The 19,696-nt window shown below is 42.0% G+C and overlaps 1 protein-coding gene across 2 annotated transcripts in view; it reads right to left on the reverse strand.

Moving 5' to 3' along the window:
• Positions 1-1,352: 1,352 nt before the first annotated feature.
• The window catches only part of zgc:158766 (uncharacterized protein LOC100009641 homolog), a 199,106-nt gene continuing 180,762 nt past the window's right edge, over positions 1,353-19,696 (reverse strand). For both annotated transcript variants that reach the window (XM_068055464.1, XM_068055455.1), the window contains exons 18-23: positions 15,819-15,989; positions 14,663-14,840; positions 12,867-12,983; positions 9,918-10,187; positions 7,984-8,174; positions 1,353-2,518 (exon numbers count right to left, since the gene is read on the reverse strand). In XM_068055464.1, the coding sequence (XP_067911565.1) occupies positions 2,513-2,518; positions 7,984-8,174; positions 9,918-10,187; positions 12,867-12,983; positions 14,663-14,840; positions 15,819-15,989 (933 nt within the window). In that variant the 3' untranslated portion in view covers positions 1,353-2,512. The remainder of the gene's footprint in view (positions 2,519-7,983; positions 8,175-9,917; positions 10,188-12,866; positions 12,984-14,662; positions 14,841-15,818; positions 15,990-19,696) is intronic.

Consider the following 19,696-nt stretch of genomic DNA (forward strand, 5'->3'; position numbering starts at 1 on the left):
TTAACTTCATATGATTGAGATTTTTGCTTTCTTTTTACTTATAAATGGCTTGTTCATTTGTACTGCAGCTAGAAATAACAAAAAGGTCAAAGCTGTTCATTTCCAGGATTTAGGGTTTAAAGTGTCAGGGTACAATTTAGCTGACTGTGCTGTTTAGCTTCTGCTGAACATGCAGGATCTGTGAAACAAGCTTGTTGACTTCTTTTTGTTGCCACATTGTGTAACAAAATAACAAAGAAAATCTTAAGATAAGGAAGTGGGAGAATAGGTCCAGGATGATTAGTTGCATGCTTAATGGTAAACAAATTGACCTTCTGCAATTTTGTAGGAACTTGCTCATTTCTGGGGGCCTTGTTCACAATAACATTTATCATGCCATAAAGAATCAGCAAGGACAGTGTATGAGCCAACAGGCCTTATAAAGATCTTGAATTTTCTTTACCAATTCGTAGGGAGAGTCAGGATCAAACGGGTTGATGAAGGTTACGTCCCTACCCAAAAGAAAAATGATGCAATTACATTTATATCTCTGCATGTCTACTGCTTAGAGACATTGCATGTGTCAAAAACTTGGACGAACACAATAAATGGATGATTTTGCAGCTATATTTGTTGTTGGATTTGAATCGTCTTACACTAGTGAGGACATAACTTCTCAACAGCGCTATTTTTTACAGCCAACAGAGCAGTTCTGCTCTGTACAAGTTTCCGATTTTATAATATGTGAACCCAGATAATCATAACCATGCTTGATTTGTTGATGATCCATATATCATAAGCGATTGGTAGCAGCAATGTATTTTGAATAGCCACAACTTCTTGTGCTTCTAAAATACTTGATAAAGGGGGTATAATGGGACGGAGTTTAAGAGAACAATGGGTTGGAGTTTGAGTGATGGGATGGAGTTTGAGAGAGTGATGGGTGCAGTTTGAGAGAGTGACGAGTGAAGTTTGAGAGATTGACTGAATGTAATGTGACAAACTAGAAGACACTTGATACTCTGTATCAATTTCTCTGTATGGATTTCAGGCAAGGAGTGGATTGAACTCCTATGCTCAAGTGCTCTACTACCACTCACTGTCAAGATCACATGCGAAGAATGGCTGTTAGGAGGGCTACTGGCATTAAATGGATCAGTACACGCTATCACCCAGTAACTTATCATAATGTCGGCTTCTTTAACTCTCTGTTAATTTATGCCCGATTATGCACATGTGAAGCACCTTTGGGGTGTTTTACTATGTTAAAGGTGCAATATAAATGCAATTTGTTGTTGTTATTGTTGAGGAGAGAAAATGAAATCAATCATTTTGATAACCAGGAATAAAACCACAGCCGGGGAAACTTAATCTAAAGACATAAGTTCATTTTATTTGCTACAAACCTTAAGTCGTAAAATAGGCTTTGAGATAGTGAAAAATAGTATTCAGTCTGGTCATGAAGGGTTGCTTGGTTAAACTTGCCTACTCTTTTTAGTTGTATCAGCTGTACATGATTAAATATATATAAATGGGTAGAATTTCTGATCGTAATGGAAAAAAGTGGTTCAGGGTCTTTTAATGGCGTTGGAGGCTTGACACAAAAATATACAAGGACATTAACTTCTAAGTCATTAGCAGATGGAACAGAAGCAAACAAAAGATAATTGTAGCAGCCCAAGAATGTTTGGTTTTTTATCTGTTGGCTCATTAAACACATGTTGATATCTGATCTCTTCGTTGTTCAGATCATTTGATTATAATTACCTAACAATGCATGAAGGCAACTGCTTTTGAGAAAGTCTTCATTGCAATGACCTGCAGTCAAAAGTGTACAAAATATAATTGGCTCAATTCAAACAATGCAATGTCGATCTCTTGCTGGGAAATGAAACAAATAAAAGAAAATCTAGAATAAAGTTATAAATCATATCTTGATTATATCATTCTTGATACCCAAGAAGAATAGAGATGTACTGGTCATGATTTTTGAGGAAAAAAAACTAGCAATAAAAATAAATATTTACACAAATATAACACTACGACACAATCTGATTTGTACACTAGCTGCAGTGGAGAATTAGTCTACATTTACAGAGTCGCAGTTTCAAAGCTACAGCCACCACAAATTGCACAGGAAAATAAGTCACACAGAGAAGGCACCTTGTTATTTACAGAATGCAATATAAAAGTTTAAAAGGGAGCTGTAAAAAAATGCTAACCATAATAATATGTATGTACATATACTGTAGTTACTTCCCATTTATCACTTGGTCATAAGTGTATTTCTAATGTCTTTTTTCAATATGAGATGGAATGCCCCATGATTGCAGTTTCAGTCGGTTGAATGCTCCTGCACATTCTCCCATTTATCCATCCTGCTTCGAATTTCGAGGCTGTCATAGCTGTCCCTGCTTGGGGTGGCAGAGTGGCTGCCAGAACAACATAGAACGTGCAGTTCGAGGATGCCAACGCCTCACAGCTGAACCCAACTTCTTCACTGGGTCGGTAAGATGGCCTAGGCACTTTCTGTTCACAGCTGATAAAACAAGATGTTATAATTTAACAGGGATACGCATGTCTCCAAACAATTCAACCTTAGCATTCTCAGACTTCAAAATGTTGCAATGCAGCTGTGGAACACAGGAACAGGAGTGGGCCATTCACCCCTTGAGTCTGTTACACCATTCAATTAGGTCAATGGCTGATCTGTATGTTAACTCCATGTAGCCGCCTTGATTACCTGTCACATAGTACACTTGCCTAAGAAAAATCTATCAATCTCAGTTTTGAAATTTTCAATTGACCCCTAGAAACCACAGCCTGTTAGGGAGGAGAGAGTTCTAGATTTCCACTATCCTTTGTGTGAAGAAATACCTCCTATCATCCCTGAATGGCCTGGCTCTAATTGAAGTTATGTTTCTTTGATCTGGATTGCATTGGGATATGGATATCACAGATTGGTGAAAGTCCTTACATAAATATAAACTAAATTTTAAATACAACTCTTTTTTTTCATCTTGCAAACTTCTTAGTTTCGCTGCCTTTTGAGATAAAGGGGGGGAATTGTAACTCCTGCGAGGTGAGGTTGGGGGGTGGGGGGAGGGGGTGGTGGAGTGTTGTGGGTTAAAATGAGCAGGAGACTTGCCCACTGGCCTCCTGGTCCCATCCTGCCAACTGCAATTTTATCCAATCTGAAGCCGGCAGACTCCTTTAAATATGCAGATCAGGCCCGGAAACCATTGTAAGATCCGACTGCCATTTCAACATTGGGAAGCATCTGGGACTGAAGCTGCCGGGAGCAGGAACAGACAGAGAAGAGGACCCTCCCATTAAGTTTATTTCTCTCCTTTAAAAGACTCGCATGGGAAGTGTAGGCCTCATCTGCCCAGATGTTTTTCCTCCTCCATCGCCCTTATAATCTATTACTGGAAATTAGCTTATTTTCTGTATAAGATTAATAGAATTTCATAGAAGTTACAGCACAGGAACAGGCCATTTTGGCCAACTGGTCTCCGCCACTGTTTATGCTCCACATGAGCTTCCGTCAGCATATCCTTCTATTCCTTTCATTTATCTAGATTTCCCTTAAATATATCTATGCCAATTATCTCAACTACGCCTTCTGGTTGTGAGTTCCACATTCTAAACACACTCTAAGTAAAGAAGTCTCTCCTGAATTCTGTAATGGATTTATTAGTGACTATTTTATATTTATGGCCCCTAGTTTTGCTCCTCCCCACGAGGGGAAGCATCTTCTCTACGTCTACCCTATTGAAACCCTTCATTATTTTAAAGATCTGTATTAATTCCCCCTCAGATGTCTCTTTTCTAAAGAAAGGAAACCCAACCTGTTCAGTCTTTCCTCATAATTACAACTCTCAGTTCTGGTATCATTCTTGTAAATATTTGTTGCACCTTCTCCAGTTCCTCTATATACTTATAATATGGAGATCAGAACTGTCCACACTACTCCAGGTCTGGTCTAACCAAGGTTCTACATGATTTTAACTTAATCTCCCTGTCCTTTAATTCCATTCCTCTAGAAATGAACCCCAGTGTTTTGTTTACTGTTGCTGGGAGGGTGGGAGGGGGTGATGGGGAGGAAGATTTAACGTAAAACAAAAAAAGAGAAACAAATGCTGGTTATCTAAAACAAAACACACACAGCGAGTCAATCAGTACCTGTTGGTTCATCAGATGCTCTTAGATAAAGAACAGTTTATTATAAAATCAAATCCCCTATTGTCGTAAAGATAGACAATTCCAATGTGTTTTATGCTACACTTGTCTCTCACCCAGAAATGAAAATTTGACGCAGCAATTGGAAGTTGGAACAACAAAAATGTATTAAAGGGCAAAAAAAAACCTTGGAAAGTCGCGTCGGACAATCAAAAAGCAACAGACAGCACAAGAGAGAAGTCGGGTGACTACTAAGAGGGAAAACATCTGAGTTGGATGGTTTTATTGGAAATTTAGATGAAAAGAACTAATTTATACAATGTTTTCAGCAGAGGAGAGGTGTGCTGTGCATTTGAATGATGCACATATGAAAGAGTCAACTGCACAATCTCAGAACTTCAAACATCTTTTCTTTAATTCAATGTCAGATGTGGGCATTGCTGGCAAGAGCAGCATTTATTGTCCATCCTCAGTTGCCGTGAGATAATGGTGAGCCTTCTTCTTGCAGTGGTTTGGCACAGCTGTGTGCATTCCTAGGCCATTTAAGAGTCGACCATATTGAGGCGGGACTGGAGTCACCTATTGCCAGATCAGGTAAGGTTTCCTGCCCTTAAAGACATTAGTGAACCAGTTGGATTTTTATGACAATCTGACAGCTTCACTGTCACTTTTAGTAGATGTCAGCTTTTTATTTCTTCATTTGAATAGAATTTAATTCAAATTCTTAAACTGTCATGGGGGATAAGACTCGCATTCTCAGGATTACAAGCCCAATAACATAACCAATACACTACCTTCCCCTAACATTTCAAATTGTTACAGGACCTGAAAATCCTAAAATTTTGCCCTGTAATCAGAGACATTTGAGTGAGCCTGAACATCGGTCAAACTCATAATTCATTTGATAAAACTGCATGAATTGGCACTATTCTTTTGGTGCTGTTAACTAGCAAAGGAGAGCTGATAGCAGTTATTGAATTACAGAATCACACAAAACAGATGGAAGCCATTTGGCCCATCGCATCTGTGCCAGCTCTTTGGAACAAAAATACAATTAGTCTCGCTCCCCGGCTCTTTCTGCAGTCCGGCAAATTATTCATTTATCGGTATATAATCAATTCCCTTTTGAAAGTTACTATTGAAGGTACTTCCGCCACTCTTTCAGCCACTGCATTTCAGATCGTAACAGCTCACTGCATAAAAAATCTCCTCACCCCACCCTGGATTTTTTCGCCAATTTTTTTAAATGTGTATTTTCTGGCTACTGACCCTCCTGCCTGAGGAAACTGTATCAAAACCCCTCATAATTTTAAACACCTCTTTTAAATGTCCTCTTAACCTTCTCTGCTCTAAGAAAACCAATCGCCGGCTGGAATTTTACGCTCCCGTGGGAACGGGCTGGAGGGGTACACAATTATGTGGGAGGCGGTGGTGGGGGGGGTGGGGGTGCCGTTCCTGTCGCCTTCCTACCCTCACTGCAATATACCAAGTGGTGGGAGAGGTGACAAACGGCCCACTCACCCCAGGCCAATTAAGGCAATTAAGACCCTTAAGTGGCCTATTAATTACCATTTAAGGGACTCCTCCTGCCGTTGGTATATTATTAGGGGCAGCTCAGCACCTCAGGAGGCTGCCCAGTAAAACCTGGTGATCTCCTTGCATGCTGGGGGGGGGGCCTCCTGTTTGGGAACCCTATGCCCCACAGAGGGCCCCCCCCACCACACAAGCTGCGCCCGTTGGAGAATCTCCCCCGCACCCCACCCCGCCCCACTGACTTACCGGAGCTCAGCAGATTGTCCCCGGCAAGGCCCCACACACACTCACCTCAATTCCGAGACTTCCTGTTGCTGGATGCAGTCCTGGCAGTGGCCACTGCTCACGGTGGCACTGTGGAACTGAAGAGTTGCCAGCACGCAGGTTGGCTGGCAGCTCTTGGAGGTGGAAGTTCCTGTTTCAGAGGGGCGGATGCCCCCCGCCTCACAAGGTCAATTAAGGGCCTGGGCCATGTAAAATCACGGCATGGCTTCCAGACCTGGTGGAGGTGAGTTTGCTCCTGACTTTTTGGCCGGTGGGCAGGGCCTCCACCCCAACATAAATACCAGCCCCAGTCTCTCTAGTCTATCCAGTTAAATGAAACCCCTCATTTGTGGTGCTTTTCTAGAAATTTCCTCTCCAAGGCCTTGACATCCATTCTAAAGAGTGGTGCCCAGAATAAGACATAATACGCTAGCTGAGGTCTACTTAACCAGAGATTTATAAAGGATTTGAATAACTTTGCTTTTTTATTCGCCAACAGAATCTTAAATTTTCTGAGAAATATTAGGCGCTCTTATTTTTAAATCTAAAGAGTTAATTGTTTCTTAATGCATTTATATCAACAAAATTGAAAATATGATGCTACCAGATACTTGAGATAGCTACTGAAAGGAAGGTCATTTCAGGTTAAACCAGGAAACCTTTACAAACAGAATACTGTTAATAGTTAATTGCTACCAGCCACAATAAAGCCCCATGATTAATAGCACCATTCAATACATGTTAATCACCTCCGTTATTCTCCCAGTTAGGGTTATTGTTTAGTAAATCACCACTTATCCCTGCTTTAAGTCATTAGTCTGATTAATCCTTCAAGAGGTTTGAACTTATAAAAACTAGTTACTTACTGAACTATCTCTGCAAATACTTGCAAGTCAAACCAGTGTTGAGAGACCTATTGTTACATGTGAGGGTTTACTCTGCCAAGACAGTGAAGGAAAGGAACCAAATTAAAATTACTAGCTGGTAGATGCTCAGAACAGTCACTTTCCCCACTGAGGGGTTAAAGCTGGAGAATATAGAGCAACATCCAATAATATTTGAATTCTGTAATTTAAACACTTTTCATCCTCTTCATAATTTTGTAGGCGGCAGGTGAGAGGACAGACAGATGACAATGATCTGGGAAAGAAGGATCCAATAGGACAGAATCCTTTTCCATTCTTTCCTTGACCAAACACCTCATACTCCGTTAGTGTCTAATAATTCATCCAAAATCAAAAAAGGAAGAGAAGGAGGAAAAGAAAGAAAATTCAGGAATGGGGAAAATGGAAGAAAAATAAAACAAGGAATGGGAATAGGTGGAAAACAAGGAAGAGGAGGAAATCATGAGGAGAACACCAGGAAAAGGAGAAAAAAGTGGAAGAAGGTTAAAAAGGAGAAAGACATGAAGAAGGAGACAAACCGGGAGGAAGATGGGGAGGAAGAGGAGGAGGAAGAGGCAACAGTACTTTAGCGTTTTTGAAATTAAAAATGGCAACAGAAATATTTTTGACAATAATGACATCACTTTGTATTTAGTGCAAGGTTGCCACACTTTGCCAAGTCCAATAAACACTCAGGAGATGGGATCTGAGATTTGTTTTGCTGATAATGACAATCAATTAAAGATCGCAATTTATCCACATCATGAGACAGAAAAATACTTGCAGAAAGGGGACAGTTGTTTTATAAAAGCCCAGTCAAAATATTAAACTGTTCTGTCCAAAAGCAAACTGGCAGCAACCCTGATATTGTGCAGCTTGAGTTTGTAAGGATGTAATACTTCCTTTATTTTAGTTAAACTTCATGCAGAATTCCTTCACAACGTCTGCGTAGCCATCTGTGTTGTAGAAATATTTTTTAAATCCATGTGATTCATCCATGGAGTGTGTTGAAAGTTATGATTAAATCATGAGTATTAAAAATATGTTTCATAAACCACAGGACTGGTGAGTGAGTTGTGAGTGTAAGGAATGCTGTCGTCCTTCTGTATATATCCTACACAACACAAACGTAGATACTTACTGCTGTGATGTACTGGTTCTTCACTGGCTTAGATGTCTGCATCCTTGGGGAAAGATTTAGGGATGTATAATGACATGATGTCTTTGAGTCAGGATTAGAAGTGTCATCAGAAAATGTTTCTGTGGAAAGCTGGGCGCAGTTAAGAGTTGAGCCACTGATGCTCTCCGCTGAAGTCTCTGAACTCTCTGTGACTAGAACAAAACAAAAATGGAATTCCATTATGGCTGAGCTTTAGTCTCTTTCCATGTTTGAAAATAATCACCTTTAATCAAGTACCATCTTGGCCAAGTACAAAACTGAATTTGTGCAGGACATGGACAGGGCATGAGATGGGAACATGACTTGAATACTGATTTTTCTTTTGCAGCTGATGAAAGTTCAATGAAAGCGTTTTCTGGCTCTTGTGCTCCTCAGTTTTTTAAAGCTTTGTATCATCAATTCAAAAAGCAATTTTTACACCAACAGATCAATATCATGTGGGATTTTTCATTGGAATATAATGTAGATTTCCTATATCACAACAGTTACTTCACTCCAAAAGTACTTCATTGGCTGTAAAATGCTTTGGGATGTCCTGAGGTCATAAAAGGTGCTATATAAATGCAAGACTTTCTTTTCTTTCTCTTTTTCAGATTAACAAGATATCTACCTCAAGTCATACAGAATTCAGAGAATTTAATAATTATAACCAAGGTAACTAAGAGTTAGGGGAGAGACCTTGTTCTGAATGGCATTCAGGGGGCAATGCTTGTTGTATGATAGTCTTTAAGAGTGATGTCCCTTTAAGATCTCAGTATGCTAATGAGCTAAGTACCAGGATGCAGTCATGTGACTCAGAACCTGAGTCACTCTGCAACTGTAACACCTAGAGGCAAGTTCTGTAAATAGTTAGCTCTGTACTGTATGATAGTTCAGCTGTAATAAACCTATTTGAGATCTTCAACCAACTGGACTTCACGCATCTCATTTATGTTGCATCAGACAACATAAAAAGAACTCATTACAATGCTAACCTCAAAAAGCATGTTGGTTTGAGTCAAATGAGAGGTTAAAGAGTTAAATAGCTGAATCCCGACCACAATCCATCCACTTCCGGTTTTAACGGGGGATGGGCCAGAGGCCGGGCAACGAACCTTCTCCCAGGAGGCATTTGAATATTATAATGCGATTGGCAGCTTGAACTTGATTTACAATTTCAAATTTAACTCCGGCCAGCCAGGTTTCCTGGGTCCCAGGAAACCCAGTGGCTAAAGGAATGTGAGGACTATTGGATCTAAGACTGAAGTGCCTTTCTACTTATCGGCTGGATCTACCATACCTGCTTCACGAGCCACCATCTACTCCCACAACACCCACCACCACATCCCTGCGATCGGATACCCCCACCCTTCTGATCTCCCCCCCCAACCTTCCCCATGAGGCCTTCAACCACCCACATTCTGGCCACTGACCCCACCCCACCTCCATACTCTCAGGCCTCCAATCTCCCACCCCACTGCCCACCTCTGATCCCGCAGGCCTCCCAACCCCCACCCTCTTCCCATTCTCAGTTCAGCCACCCACCCCATCCCTGGCTCCCACCCCGCCTGAGTAAAAATCCAGTCCACAATGTGAGAAACCCACATTATTCAAACCATTTTGATAATCGCTTATCTGTTCATAAATATACTTTCATCACATCCAATTTGTTCCTGAGCTCATTATAGACTTTCACAAAAGAGATTATTAATTATTGGAGAAATGGTGAAAAGTCAAACGATGCAACTGAACCCCATGGAAAAAATGTCATTGCAATGCTTACTTTGGATGGATCAAACACAGAATAAATTAGACTAGTTCCCCATTAGCGATATATATCAGGATAAACATAGACTGGATTTGATTAGATTTCAGAGGTTTAACCAAAGATATGATCAATTCTTCTAAAGACTTACTCATGGACGGTTGACTTCCAGTCTCTTGCTCCAGTTCATCTTCTTCGATGCAAGTCCCAATGTCGTTGGACCATTGGTTGAAAGGTGTCCAATGTAGACCGGCATGCGTCGGACTCGAATACATGTGAAGATTGAGAGTTCCCAGTATGGAAGAAGATGACTGGCTGCTCGAAGAGGAAGTGCTGCTGTTGGAAATGGTAGAATGGGGCCTCTTGAAGGATGTGGAGTGGTCAAATGAAGACACAGCGATGGATGCTCGCGTTCTAGATTCTAATGAGACGTAAACAAATTGAAAAACATTGAAAAGAGAATGCTGCAGGTAGAAGATCATCGAACTGGATAACTTCATTTCAGAGGTTTGCAGTCATGGTAGCATTGAAATTCGCAGCAAGGAAATTCAGCAACAAATGTTTGCAAACATATTCCAACTAGTTACTTTACAAGATGAGCAAGGAAACCCAGAGGGACTGTTGAAAAAAAGGTCAAGAAAATTTTCACTTTTGTTTGACCCAGAAGAGTTTCTCCTGGACCAACAAATAATACTCATTCCCACTACAGGTGAATTCAAAGCCCAGGTGGATGGGAATCACCCCACAACCTCAACCCCTGCCCCCACCCCTAGCCCTAGCCCTAAGACGGAGTTGATTTAATAGAGGCTTTTAAAATTCGGGAGATTTTTGTGGAGTGAATAAGGAAAGACCATTTTCTCTGGTTGGGAAATCAGTAAGGATATGTCATTCATTTGAAATTGATCACTGAGAACTTAGAAGACATTTCTTTACATGAGAGTCATTGGGAATCGTTTATCAAATGGAGTGACTGAGGCAGAGATCATTGCATATTTTAAGGGAAAAATGGATAAATATTTGAAGCAATGGATGATATTGAGCAATGAGGAGACAATGGCTTGGTGAGATTAGTTTTAAACTGGTCCTGCACATGGTCAGCAGAGTCACAATGGGCTGAATGGCCTCCTTCTGTGCTGGAAGCTTCTTACAGTTAATAAAAAAGACTACTTTTGCTCCTCTGAAATTTTGTGGTTGACACAGGTCTTTTGTTCTGGTCATCATAACGTCGCAGCAATAACAAGCTAATATTTTCATATTGTAACGACTTAGGGCTGCATTTTTGCCTCAGGGCCGGAAAACAGGAGCCGGGACTGTTTCCGTATCCTGAACCCATGTCCGGGTGACCGGGGGTGGGTGGGGGAAACCAGTAACTGACCAGAAATATTGACTAGGTTGCCCCCTTAATTGGCACGGAGACAGGTTCCCTGTCCAATTGAGGGCAGCAGGTGGGCTTCGAAGCTGCAGCACCAATCAGAGTCCTTCCAGCTTAAGAGCACCACCCAGCTGCAGTAAAAGGTAAGTAACTGAGAGAGCACCTCAACAAGAAAGTGCCCTCTCAGCCACTATAAAAACTTTAATTAAAAAATACCAAAAGCAGCCAGACCGCCACCATTGGAGGACAGTCTTTGGCTGCACCCCCACCCAGGCAGGCAGGGAGGGCCTGTAAGGCTGCCTGACGCATGGGTATCTCATCCTGCTGCTGGATTCCTGCCTCCAGGCAGTAAACCTTCTCCCATTGCATCAGGAAACTGCAGGCCGACTGGAAAATCCCAGTCAGCCTGGTTAATCCTTGCTTAACAAGGCTCTTAAAGAGCCTAATTGCCTACACACCCAGTGGGGGCGGGCAGCCTTTCCGGGCCCCGGACCTGCTCGACCAAAATAGCTGATGTTGGGAATGGGGTCGCAAAAGCGGCATGTCGGCTGGCCTCAAAGTTTGGGCCCCGTTCACCTCCATTCCCAGTGTTACGACCAGTTCATGAGAGAGAGAGAGAGAGCGCCAGCCAGGAGAGAGGCTCTCTTCTTCCAAGTTCATTTGCAATCTCCCCCAAACTGTGCTGTGAGCAGTTCAAATGAAACCTAGGCCAGCAAGTTAGTCATGTGACTTGCTGTTGTAACAAACTCCTGCGTTTGTGGATTCTGCATCTTAGCAGACACCCTGGAATATTGGCTTTCTTACACATTCAATATCTGGTGATCAAAATCCATTTGGGTTAATTGGATTAGGGAACCGTTCTATTGTCTCCAGGCGCTGTCTCTTAGTATGCAAATGTTTTCCAGCCACTGCTGACCTCTTTGAACAAGTCATTTCTTCATTCCAGCAACTGTTTAAAATTAATATTTACATGACAAAATTAATATGCCTCATTTTTGGCAGATGGGGTCTTCGTGACACCAGGTATCTGTGGGGCCTGAAAATGTAGCCCTTATTCTCTTCGCCTGCACCTCATCTGCCGATAGTGGGCAGCAAACCTGCTCCCAAGGCTCAGCTGCTCTGCCACTGGGCATGAAGGAGCATGCCAGTGTACTGTGAGATTGTTATCCTTCCATGCGAGGAAGCACTCAGCTCTTTCCCAAGGCAACAAATTGAAATTATAAACTCAAGACACAAGTTTTCTTGGGATCACCAGCAATGGCTACCTCTCTGTGCTTGTGCCCATTGAGCTGGGAGATGCCATACAGAGGGAACAGGGGAATGAACAAACATTTTATGCCAGGCAATTGGCATCATGAGGGCTGAGTCAACACTCGTAGTCTACAGGAGCCATGCTCTGGGACCCCAGCCAAATAAGGGACTCCCGGTAAAATAGCACACAACCACTGGATCCAAATATCTAAGCATTTAAAAATACCATCAGAAAGGGACAGGGCAAAGTTTATGTATTAATGGATCAAAGGGGGATGTTGTTCAGGGAGTGAGGAGAGGCCCTAAAATCCTTGTCATTCAGGACTCCAAGAATTCTTAATCCAGCTCTGAGAATCACACCCTCCCAGGTTATTGTACTCTTAAACAGATTCATGTTACAGAGGCCTCAAATTTGTAAGTAGTAAAGAAATAGTTAACAATGGTTAAGTGTCATCCTGGTTCATTTAAATTACTTACCTGTACCCTTCATGATATAATCAATTGCCCGATCACTAATGGCTGCTTCACTGGGCTTGATGTCCATAAATGGCTTATTACCTATTCCCATGGATACCATCTCCTGCATTCTCAGTTCTGCAACAAAGAGTTTAATAATCAATGGCCAGGGGAAGAGATTATTGACCTGTTTATTATTTTGGCAAGTGTGTGTGCTGCTACAACCTCAACCCTTCCTTAAAAAATGGAAGACTAATCACCTTCTAATTCCATTTAATTCTGAGGCACTGATCACCCTGGCATTTGAAGACCTGCTTATGGTGGGCAAACATTAGGGGAGGAGGGATTTTAAGTGATATTTCTTTTTTGGCCCTACTTTTATTCCCAGCCCCCGAAAAGCCAGGACAATTCCACAAGTTTAAGCAACTCTTTAGTGCCACATCCGAACTTGCATTTTTCATGCGTGCAGCTGAGTTGGATAGTGAGTAGGCTGTTCAGCTGTGTTGGCATCACAGTCAAACTCACTAACAGCTTCAGCAGACATCAGTACACACTTTCTAATGGGGAGGAGCATTGGGGGTGGTCACCGGAGCGGGATCGGTAGTAAGAAGCCTGGCCAAACTCTCTAGTCCAGGGGCTCTGAAGTGAATGATATAGTCCCCCAACTGCTGCAGTCAGATGACTCCACTCAGATCAGAGATTGAAGCTGGAAATCTCCTGGCTGTATGGTTCAGTAACACATCATGGGCCGAATTTACCCAATGAGCAATCATCAGGAACTGAGAAGGCACTCTAGATGTTCTATGATAAGCTTTGTTAACAGTACTCCTTATTTGGTTCTGTTTACACTAATATGCAAATAGGGGACCAATGATATCAATGGGATCCCAATGGCGTTTTAACCCAGGCCTAAGAGGAAAAGTCACTACCCCTTAGCTGCCAGGCTGAAGCAGGGCATAAGAGGATTGCTATGTCAAGAGCACCTGCAAGTTAACTATTTTACTCTCCTTTGTGCTGCCAGATTGAGCAAGAATGCTCCTCTGGGCTCCACAAGGAAAGTTTAGGCTTTCCCCATGCACCCAGTGTGATCCTTCTCGCGACCCCCACCCAGAACCCCTTTCCCCAAACCTATCTGCATGCTGGGCAAGGGGTGCAGCTGTGCACTGCACTCTTTTGGTGAGTTAGGCAGCCACTTCCTGCCCACACCTATCCTGAATGGAAGGGAATTGGACCAGCGGCATAATATTGTTGCCTGGCGGTCAAAGTAACCTCAGGCGGCTGCATGCAGACAAGAAACTAACTGACTCCCATGGTTTCTCACCAGAAACCTGCTGTGAGTAAAAACACTGCCAGGCAAGAAAAGACCAAGGTTCTGCTAGTTTGCCTTCTGCCATCCTGGTAGTCACATGATACAACAATAATGGAATTGTTCACTAAGCATAGCAATCAATCTCTATAAATTAATTTACACCAAACATGAGGTGAGAGAAACCAAAATAGTGGAAAGCTTTTGAAACAATAGTTCTAAAGTCATCTGTTTCTGCTAAGCAGTTACCACATGTCATGTCTCAAATTACTCATGTATTCCAAAATGTTCTGATAGGAATCTATCTAATTTACATCTGAAAGCATCAATATGAACTGTTTCCACTGTCTCCCTAGGGAGTCTGTCTCATATATTTACATGGTTAAAATCAACCCTCAAGATGTTCTTCACAACACTTTACAGGAGACCATCAGGTAACATTGATAAAAAAAAATTACCCCTTCTCAACTTACACAACAAAAAAACAAAGGCTTGAGACTTACTGACGTACCTCGGTTTCTCAGAGCTTGTCGCCACAGGATTTTTCCTATGACATTGGTCCAAGTTAATTTGACCTCAGAAGAGCTTGCCTGAAAGATGTAAGTGTCCTGAGATTTCCTTCTCCTGAACCAGATCTCAAAACGTAGTCCACTGTCTCCAACGTTCTCAGTCATTCCAATCTCTGCAGTCTGAAATTAGCCAAAACCCAATGAGCAGAGGAAAACTCTCACTCAATGTCTCCATGAGTTATTTAAAGTACAGTTATGAAAATTTTCGTTTGAATGCAGAATAAAAAGAGAGTTGACTCAGAGTAAAATCAATCCTACTTTGCACTATATCACCCCTGCACTTACTGATCTACATTAGCTCCCTGTCCTGCAACACCTCGATACTAAAATTCTCATCCTTATATTCAAATCCCTCCATGGTCTCACTCAATCCTATCTTCCAAAATCCAGCCCTCTGAGATCTCAGCTGTCCTCCAATTCTGGCCCCTTGCACATTGCTGATTTTCAGCTTTCCACAATTGGCTGTCATGCCTTCAGCTATGTGCTAAGCTCTAGACGTCTCTCCCTAAATCTCTCTACTTCTCTCTCCAACTTTAGGACGTCCCCCGAAACCTACCTCTTTGACAAAGCTTTTGGTCACCTTCCCCAAGATCTCCTTATGTGGCTCGGTGTTAATTTTGATTATAACATTCCTGTGAAGTGCCCTAGGACATTTTACTACAATAAAGGGCGGCACAGTGGCGCAGTGGTTAGCACCGCAGCCTCACAGCTCCAGGGACCCGGGTTCGATTCCGGGTACTGCCTGTGTGGAGTTTGCAAGTTCTCCCTGTGTCTGCGTGGGTTTTCTCCGGGTGCTCCAGTTTCCTCCCACAAGCCAAAAGACTTGCAGGTTGATAGGTAAATTGGCCATTATAAATTGTCACTAGTATAGGTAGGTGGTAGGGAAATATAGGGACAGGTGGGGATGTTTGGTAGGAATATGGGATTAGTGTAGGATTAGTATAAATGGGTGGTTGATGTTCGGCACAGACTCGGTGGGCCGAAGGGCCTGTTTCAGTGCTGTATCTCTAATCTAATCTAAAGGCGATATATAAATGCAACTTGTTTCTGTGGTTGTATACGACCATAATATTTCAAAAATAAAGTGGCTTCCTTTACCTTAAATGATTGTTTGTAAATATAGATGTCATATCCTCCTTCAATCTTTTTTGTTTTGCTGAAGAGAATAAGGTCCTCAAACAGGAAGATGTGCCTCAGATACTTCTTGCGTCCACACCAAACAATAAATTCTTCCTGACACATAAGTTGTCCTTGCTCTTTGAGATTCACCTGGAGAGGAAGCAAACTAGGATTAATTTAACAGAATATTCGTCTTTCAGATGAGAGGTTAAACCGAGGTCCCATCTGCCTGCTCGGGCAGATGGAAACAATTCCATGGCACCATTTATAAGAAGAGCAGGGGAGTTCTCTTGATGGCCTGGTCAATATTTATCCCTCCACTAACATCACTAAAACAGACTACTCGATCATTATCTCATTTCTGCTTGTGGAACCTTGCTGTGTATAAATTGCCTGCTGCATTTCCTACATTACAACAGTGAGTACACTTCAAAAGTGCTTCATGGACTGTAAAGTGCTTTGGGACATTCTGAGATCTTTTCTTTCTTTCTTTCACATACAAGTTATTGCACTTCAAAAACTAATCCACGGTGTGAAGCACTTTGAAACATCTCAACATGAGCAGTCCTATAAATATTAATATTTTATTTGTTATAGCAGTATACCTCAGGCATCAGCAAATGTGTTTCAAGAGAGCAAAAAATTAGCAAGAAATTAAAATAAACTCTGAATTGAAATTAAGAAGGTTCATGATAAGTAAAATTTAGATAGAATGAATAGCACAGAAACTGGCCATTCAGCCCAACCGGTCTATGCCAGTGTATACCCCTATTCGTCTAACCCGAGCAGCATAGTCTTCTATTCCTTTCTTCCTCATGTGTTTATCTAGCTTGACCTTAAATGCTTCTATGTTATTCACCTCAATTACTACTTGTGACGAGTTTCACATTCTAACATTCTCTGGTATCTAATGCAGCCTAACGGTGTGCGAACATTTATCCAATAGTGATTACAATATGTTGAAGTTCAACGTTGTGTTTGAAAGGAAGAAACAGGACACAGCTACTAAGATTCTTGATTTGGATAAGGCTGCCTTCAACTGGATGAGACAGGGACTGCTCACAATAAATCTGTTAATGGATAAAGTGACCGAAGATCAGTGGGAAGCATTCAAAAAATAATTTAACATGATACAGAACCAGTTTATACCCATTAGAGGCAACAGCTATACTGGTCAAAAAAGCCATGTCAGGGACAACATAAAAACAAAAGCAAAAGCATACAAAAATTCAAAAAATAGCACAGATTCTGACGAAGAGGAGAGATGAAAAGAATAACAAAAGGTGACAAAACAGAGAGCTACAAAAAGGGAGTATGAAAAGAAACTTGCAAGGGATATCAAAATTAACACAAAAAAATTACTATTATATTAGGAAAAAGAGTGTGGTCAGGAGCAATGTGGATCCCATGAAAACAGCTAGCAATCATATTGTCAATGAAAATAAGGAAATGGAGGACACGCTGAATAATTACTTTGTGTTAGTATTTACAGGAGAGGAAGATTTAATTAAGCAAAATAACAGCAATGAAAAAAATGTTATTAAAAAGTGACAAATCCCCTGGGTCAGTTAGTTTCCGTCCCAGGGTTAGAAAGGATTTAGGCAAGAACATTGCGGATGCCCTAACTATAATCTTCCAAAGTTCTCTCAATTCAATAACCATTCCATTAGATTGGAAAACTGCAGATGTCAATCTGGTATTTAAGAAAGGTGATTGAGGGAAACCGTGGAATTATAGCCTACTTAGCCTAACATAAGAAATAGGAGCAGGCCCCTCGAGCCTGCTCTGCCATTCAATAAGATCATGATTGATTTGATCATGGTCTCAAAACTACTTTCCTGTTATCAGAAGATTAGTAGAGTTTATTCTAAGGATAGAGTGACTGAATACCTTGAAAAATTTTAGCTGATCAGAGATAGCAAGCATGGATTTGTAACGTGGAGGTCGTGCCTGATGAACCTGACTGCATTTTTTGAAGACGTGACTAAAGTACTGAACAGGGGAATGTCTATGTATGCTATTTATATGGACTTCCAAGAGGTATTTGATAAAGTCTCCCATAAGTAGGCCGTTAGCTAAAGTCGAAGCTCATGGACTTGAAGACAACGTATTGATCTGGTTGGAAAATTGGCTGAGCAACAGAAAACAGAGTGTAGGGATAATGGATAGGTACTCTAATTGGCAGGACGTGACTAGTGGTATCCCAGAGGGATCTGTGTTGTGATCTCTATTTTTCACTGTATCTATTAAGGACTTAGATGACAGGATAGAAAGCCACATATACAAATTTGTCAGTGATACAAAGATAAGCAGCACTGTAAATAGTGTTGATGGAAGCGTAAAATTATATTAAGTGAACGGCCTAAACTGTGGCAAATGGCTTTCAAGTGTTGAAGTCATCCACTTTGGAATTAAAAGGGATAGATCAGAGTACTTCCTAAATGATGGAAGGCTAGAAACGTGGAGGTCCAAAGAGAATTAGGGGTCTACGTACATAGGTCATTAAAATGTCATGGGCAGGTACAAAAAAATCAAAAAGACTAATGAAATGCCAGTCTTTATATATAGAGAACTAGAATGCAAGGGGTAAAAATCATGCTTCAGCTATACAAAACCTTAGTTAGACATACTTGAAATACTGTGAGCAGTTCTGGGCATGACACCTTAGGAAGATTACATTGGCCTTAGAGGGAGTTCAGTGTAGATTTACCAGAATGTTACTTGGATTCCAAGCATTAAATTACAAGGAGAGATTACACAAACTAGTGTTATATTCCCAAGGATTTAGAAGGTAAAGGGGTAATTTGATTGAAGTTTTCAAGCTATAAAGGGGAATGGATGGGGCAGATACAGAGAAGCTACTTCTGTTGGTTGGGGCGTCAAGAACTAGGGGATAAAGCCTATAGGTTACAGCCAAGCCTTTTAGGATCAAAATTAGGAAACACATCTAGACACAAAGGGGGGAATATCTTGCTGGCGGTGGGGGTCTCGAAGTCGGGGGAAAATGATGCAGAGATTCCCGCGTCATCTCTTTTCCGGAAGGCCCACCGAATTTAGTGCCAATCTGGCTCTTCAGTGGACAGCAGAAGGCCTTCCATACGATTTAGGACCCCGTCGTTGGAAGTCCCACGCTTGGAGAGCTGCTGACCAATCAGAGGCCGGCAGTTGCAACGCCACCGAGGAGACGGTGGTTGCTGCTGAAGATGAGTGTCATGGAGGCTGAGGATTGTTGCTGGAACCAGGCCTCAGCTAGGTCAGGGCAGGAGGGGTCTTGCGGGGTGGTGGTTGCAGGTTAGGGGATAGAGGGGTCGGCAGCACAGGCGGGGGCGGGGGTGTGCCTCAGCGGGTCCCTCTTTTCTGATGCTGGGTCCCTCGTTCAGACACTAAGTGCTTTTGAATGAGGGAACCCTCCCCTCCCCCACAGCTGGAGCCCACACAGATTTTCCTACCGTGCTTCCCGTGCAGTGACAGGGCCGCCTGCCACACAGGTAATTGTGGCTGCAGCGGGAAGAGGCCCTAAATTGGCAGTGGGGCAGGAAGGCTGTTCAAACCTTCCTGCCACCATGCCACCAGATTTTATGCTCCCCCCGCTTCCATACCCGCTGCAGGGGACAGCACAAAATTCCACCCAAAGGGTGGTAGAAGTTTGGAACTCTCTTCCACAAACCACAGTTGATGTGGGTCAATTGTTCATTTTAAACCTGATATTAATAGATTTTTGTTAACAAAAGATATAAAGGGATACGGGGTAAAGGTGGGTATATGGAGTCGGCATAAGGAGGGAGGAAGTGTTGTGTATTCTAAAAGGCATTAAGGTGGACAAGTCCCCAGGTCCGGATGGGATCTATCCCAGGTTA

This window comes from Heterodontus francisci, chromosome 2 (genome assembly GCF_036365525.1).
Source record: "Heterodontus francisci isolate sHetFra1 chromosome 2, sHetFra1.hap1, whole genome shotgun sequence".
NCBI lineage: Eukaryota > Metazoa > Chordata > Chondrichthyes > Heterodontiformes > Heterodontidae > Heterodontus > Heterodontus francisci.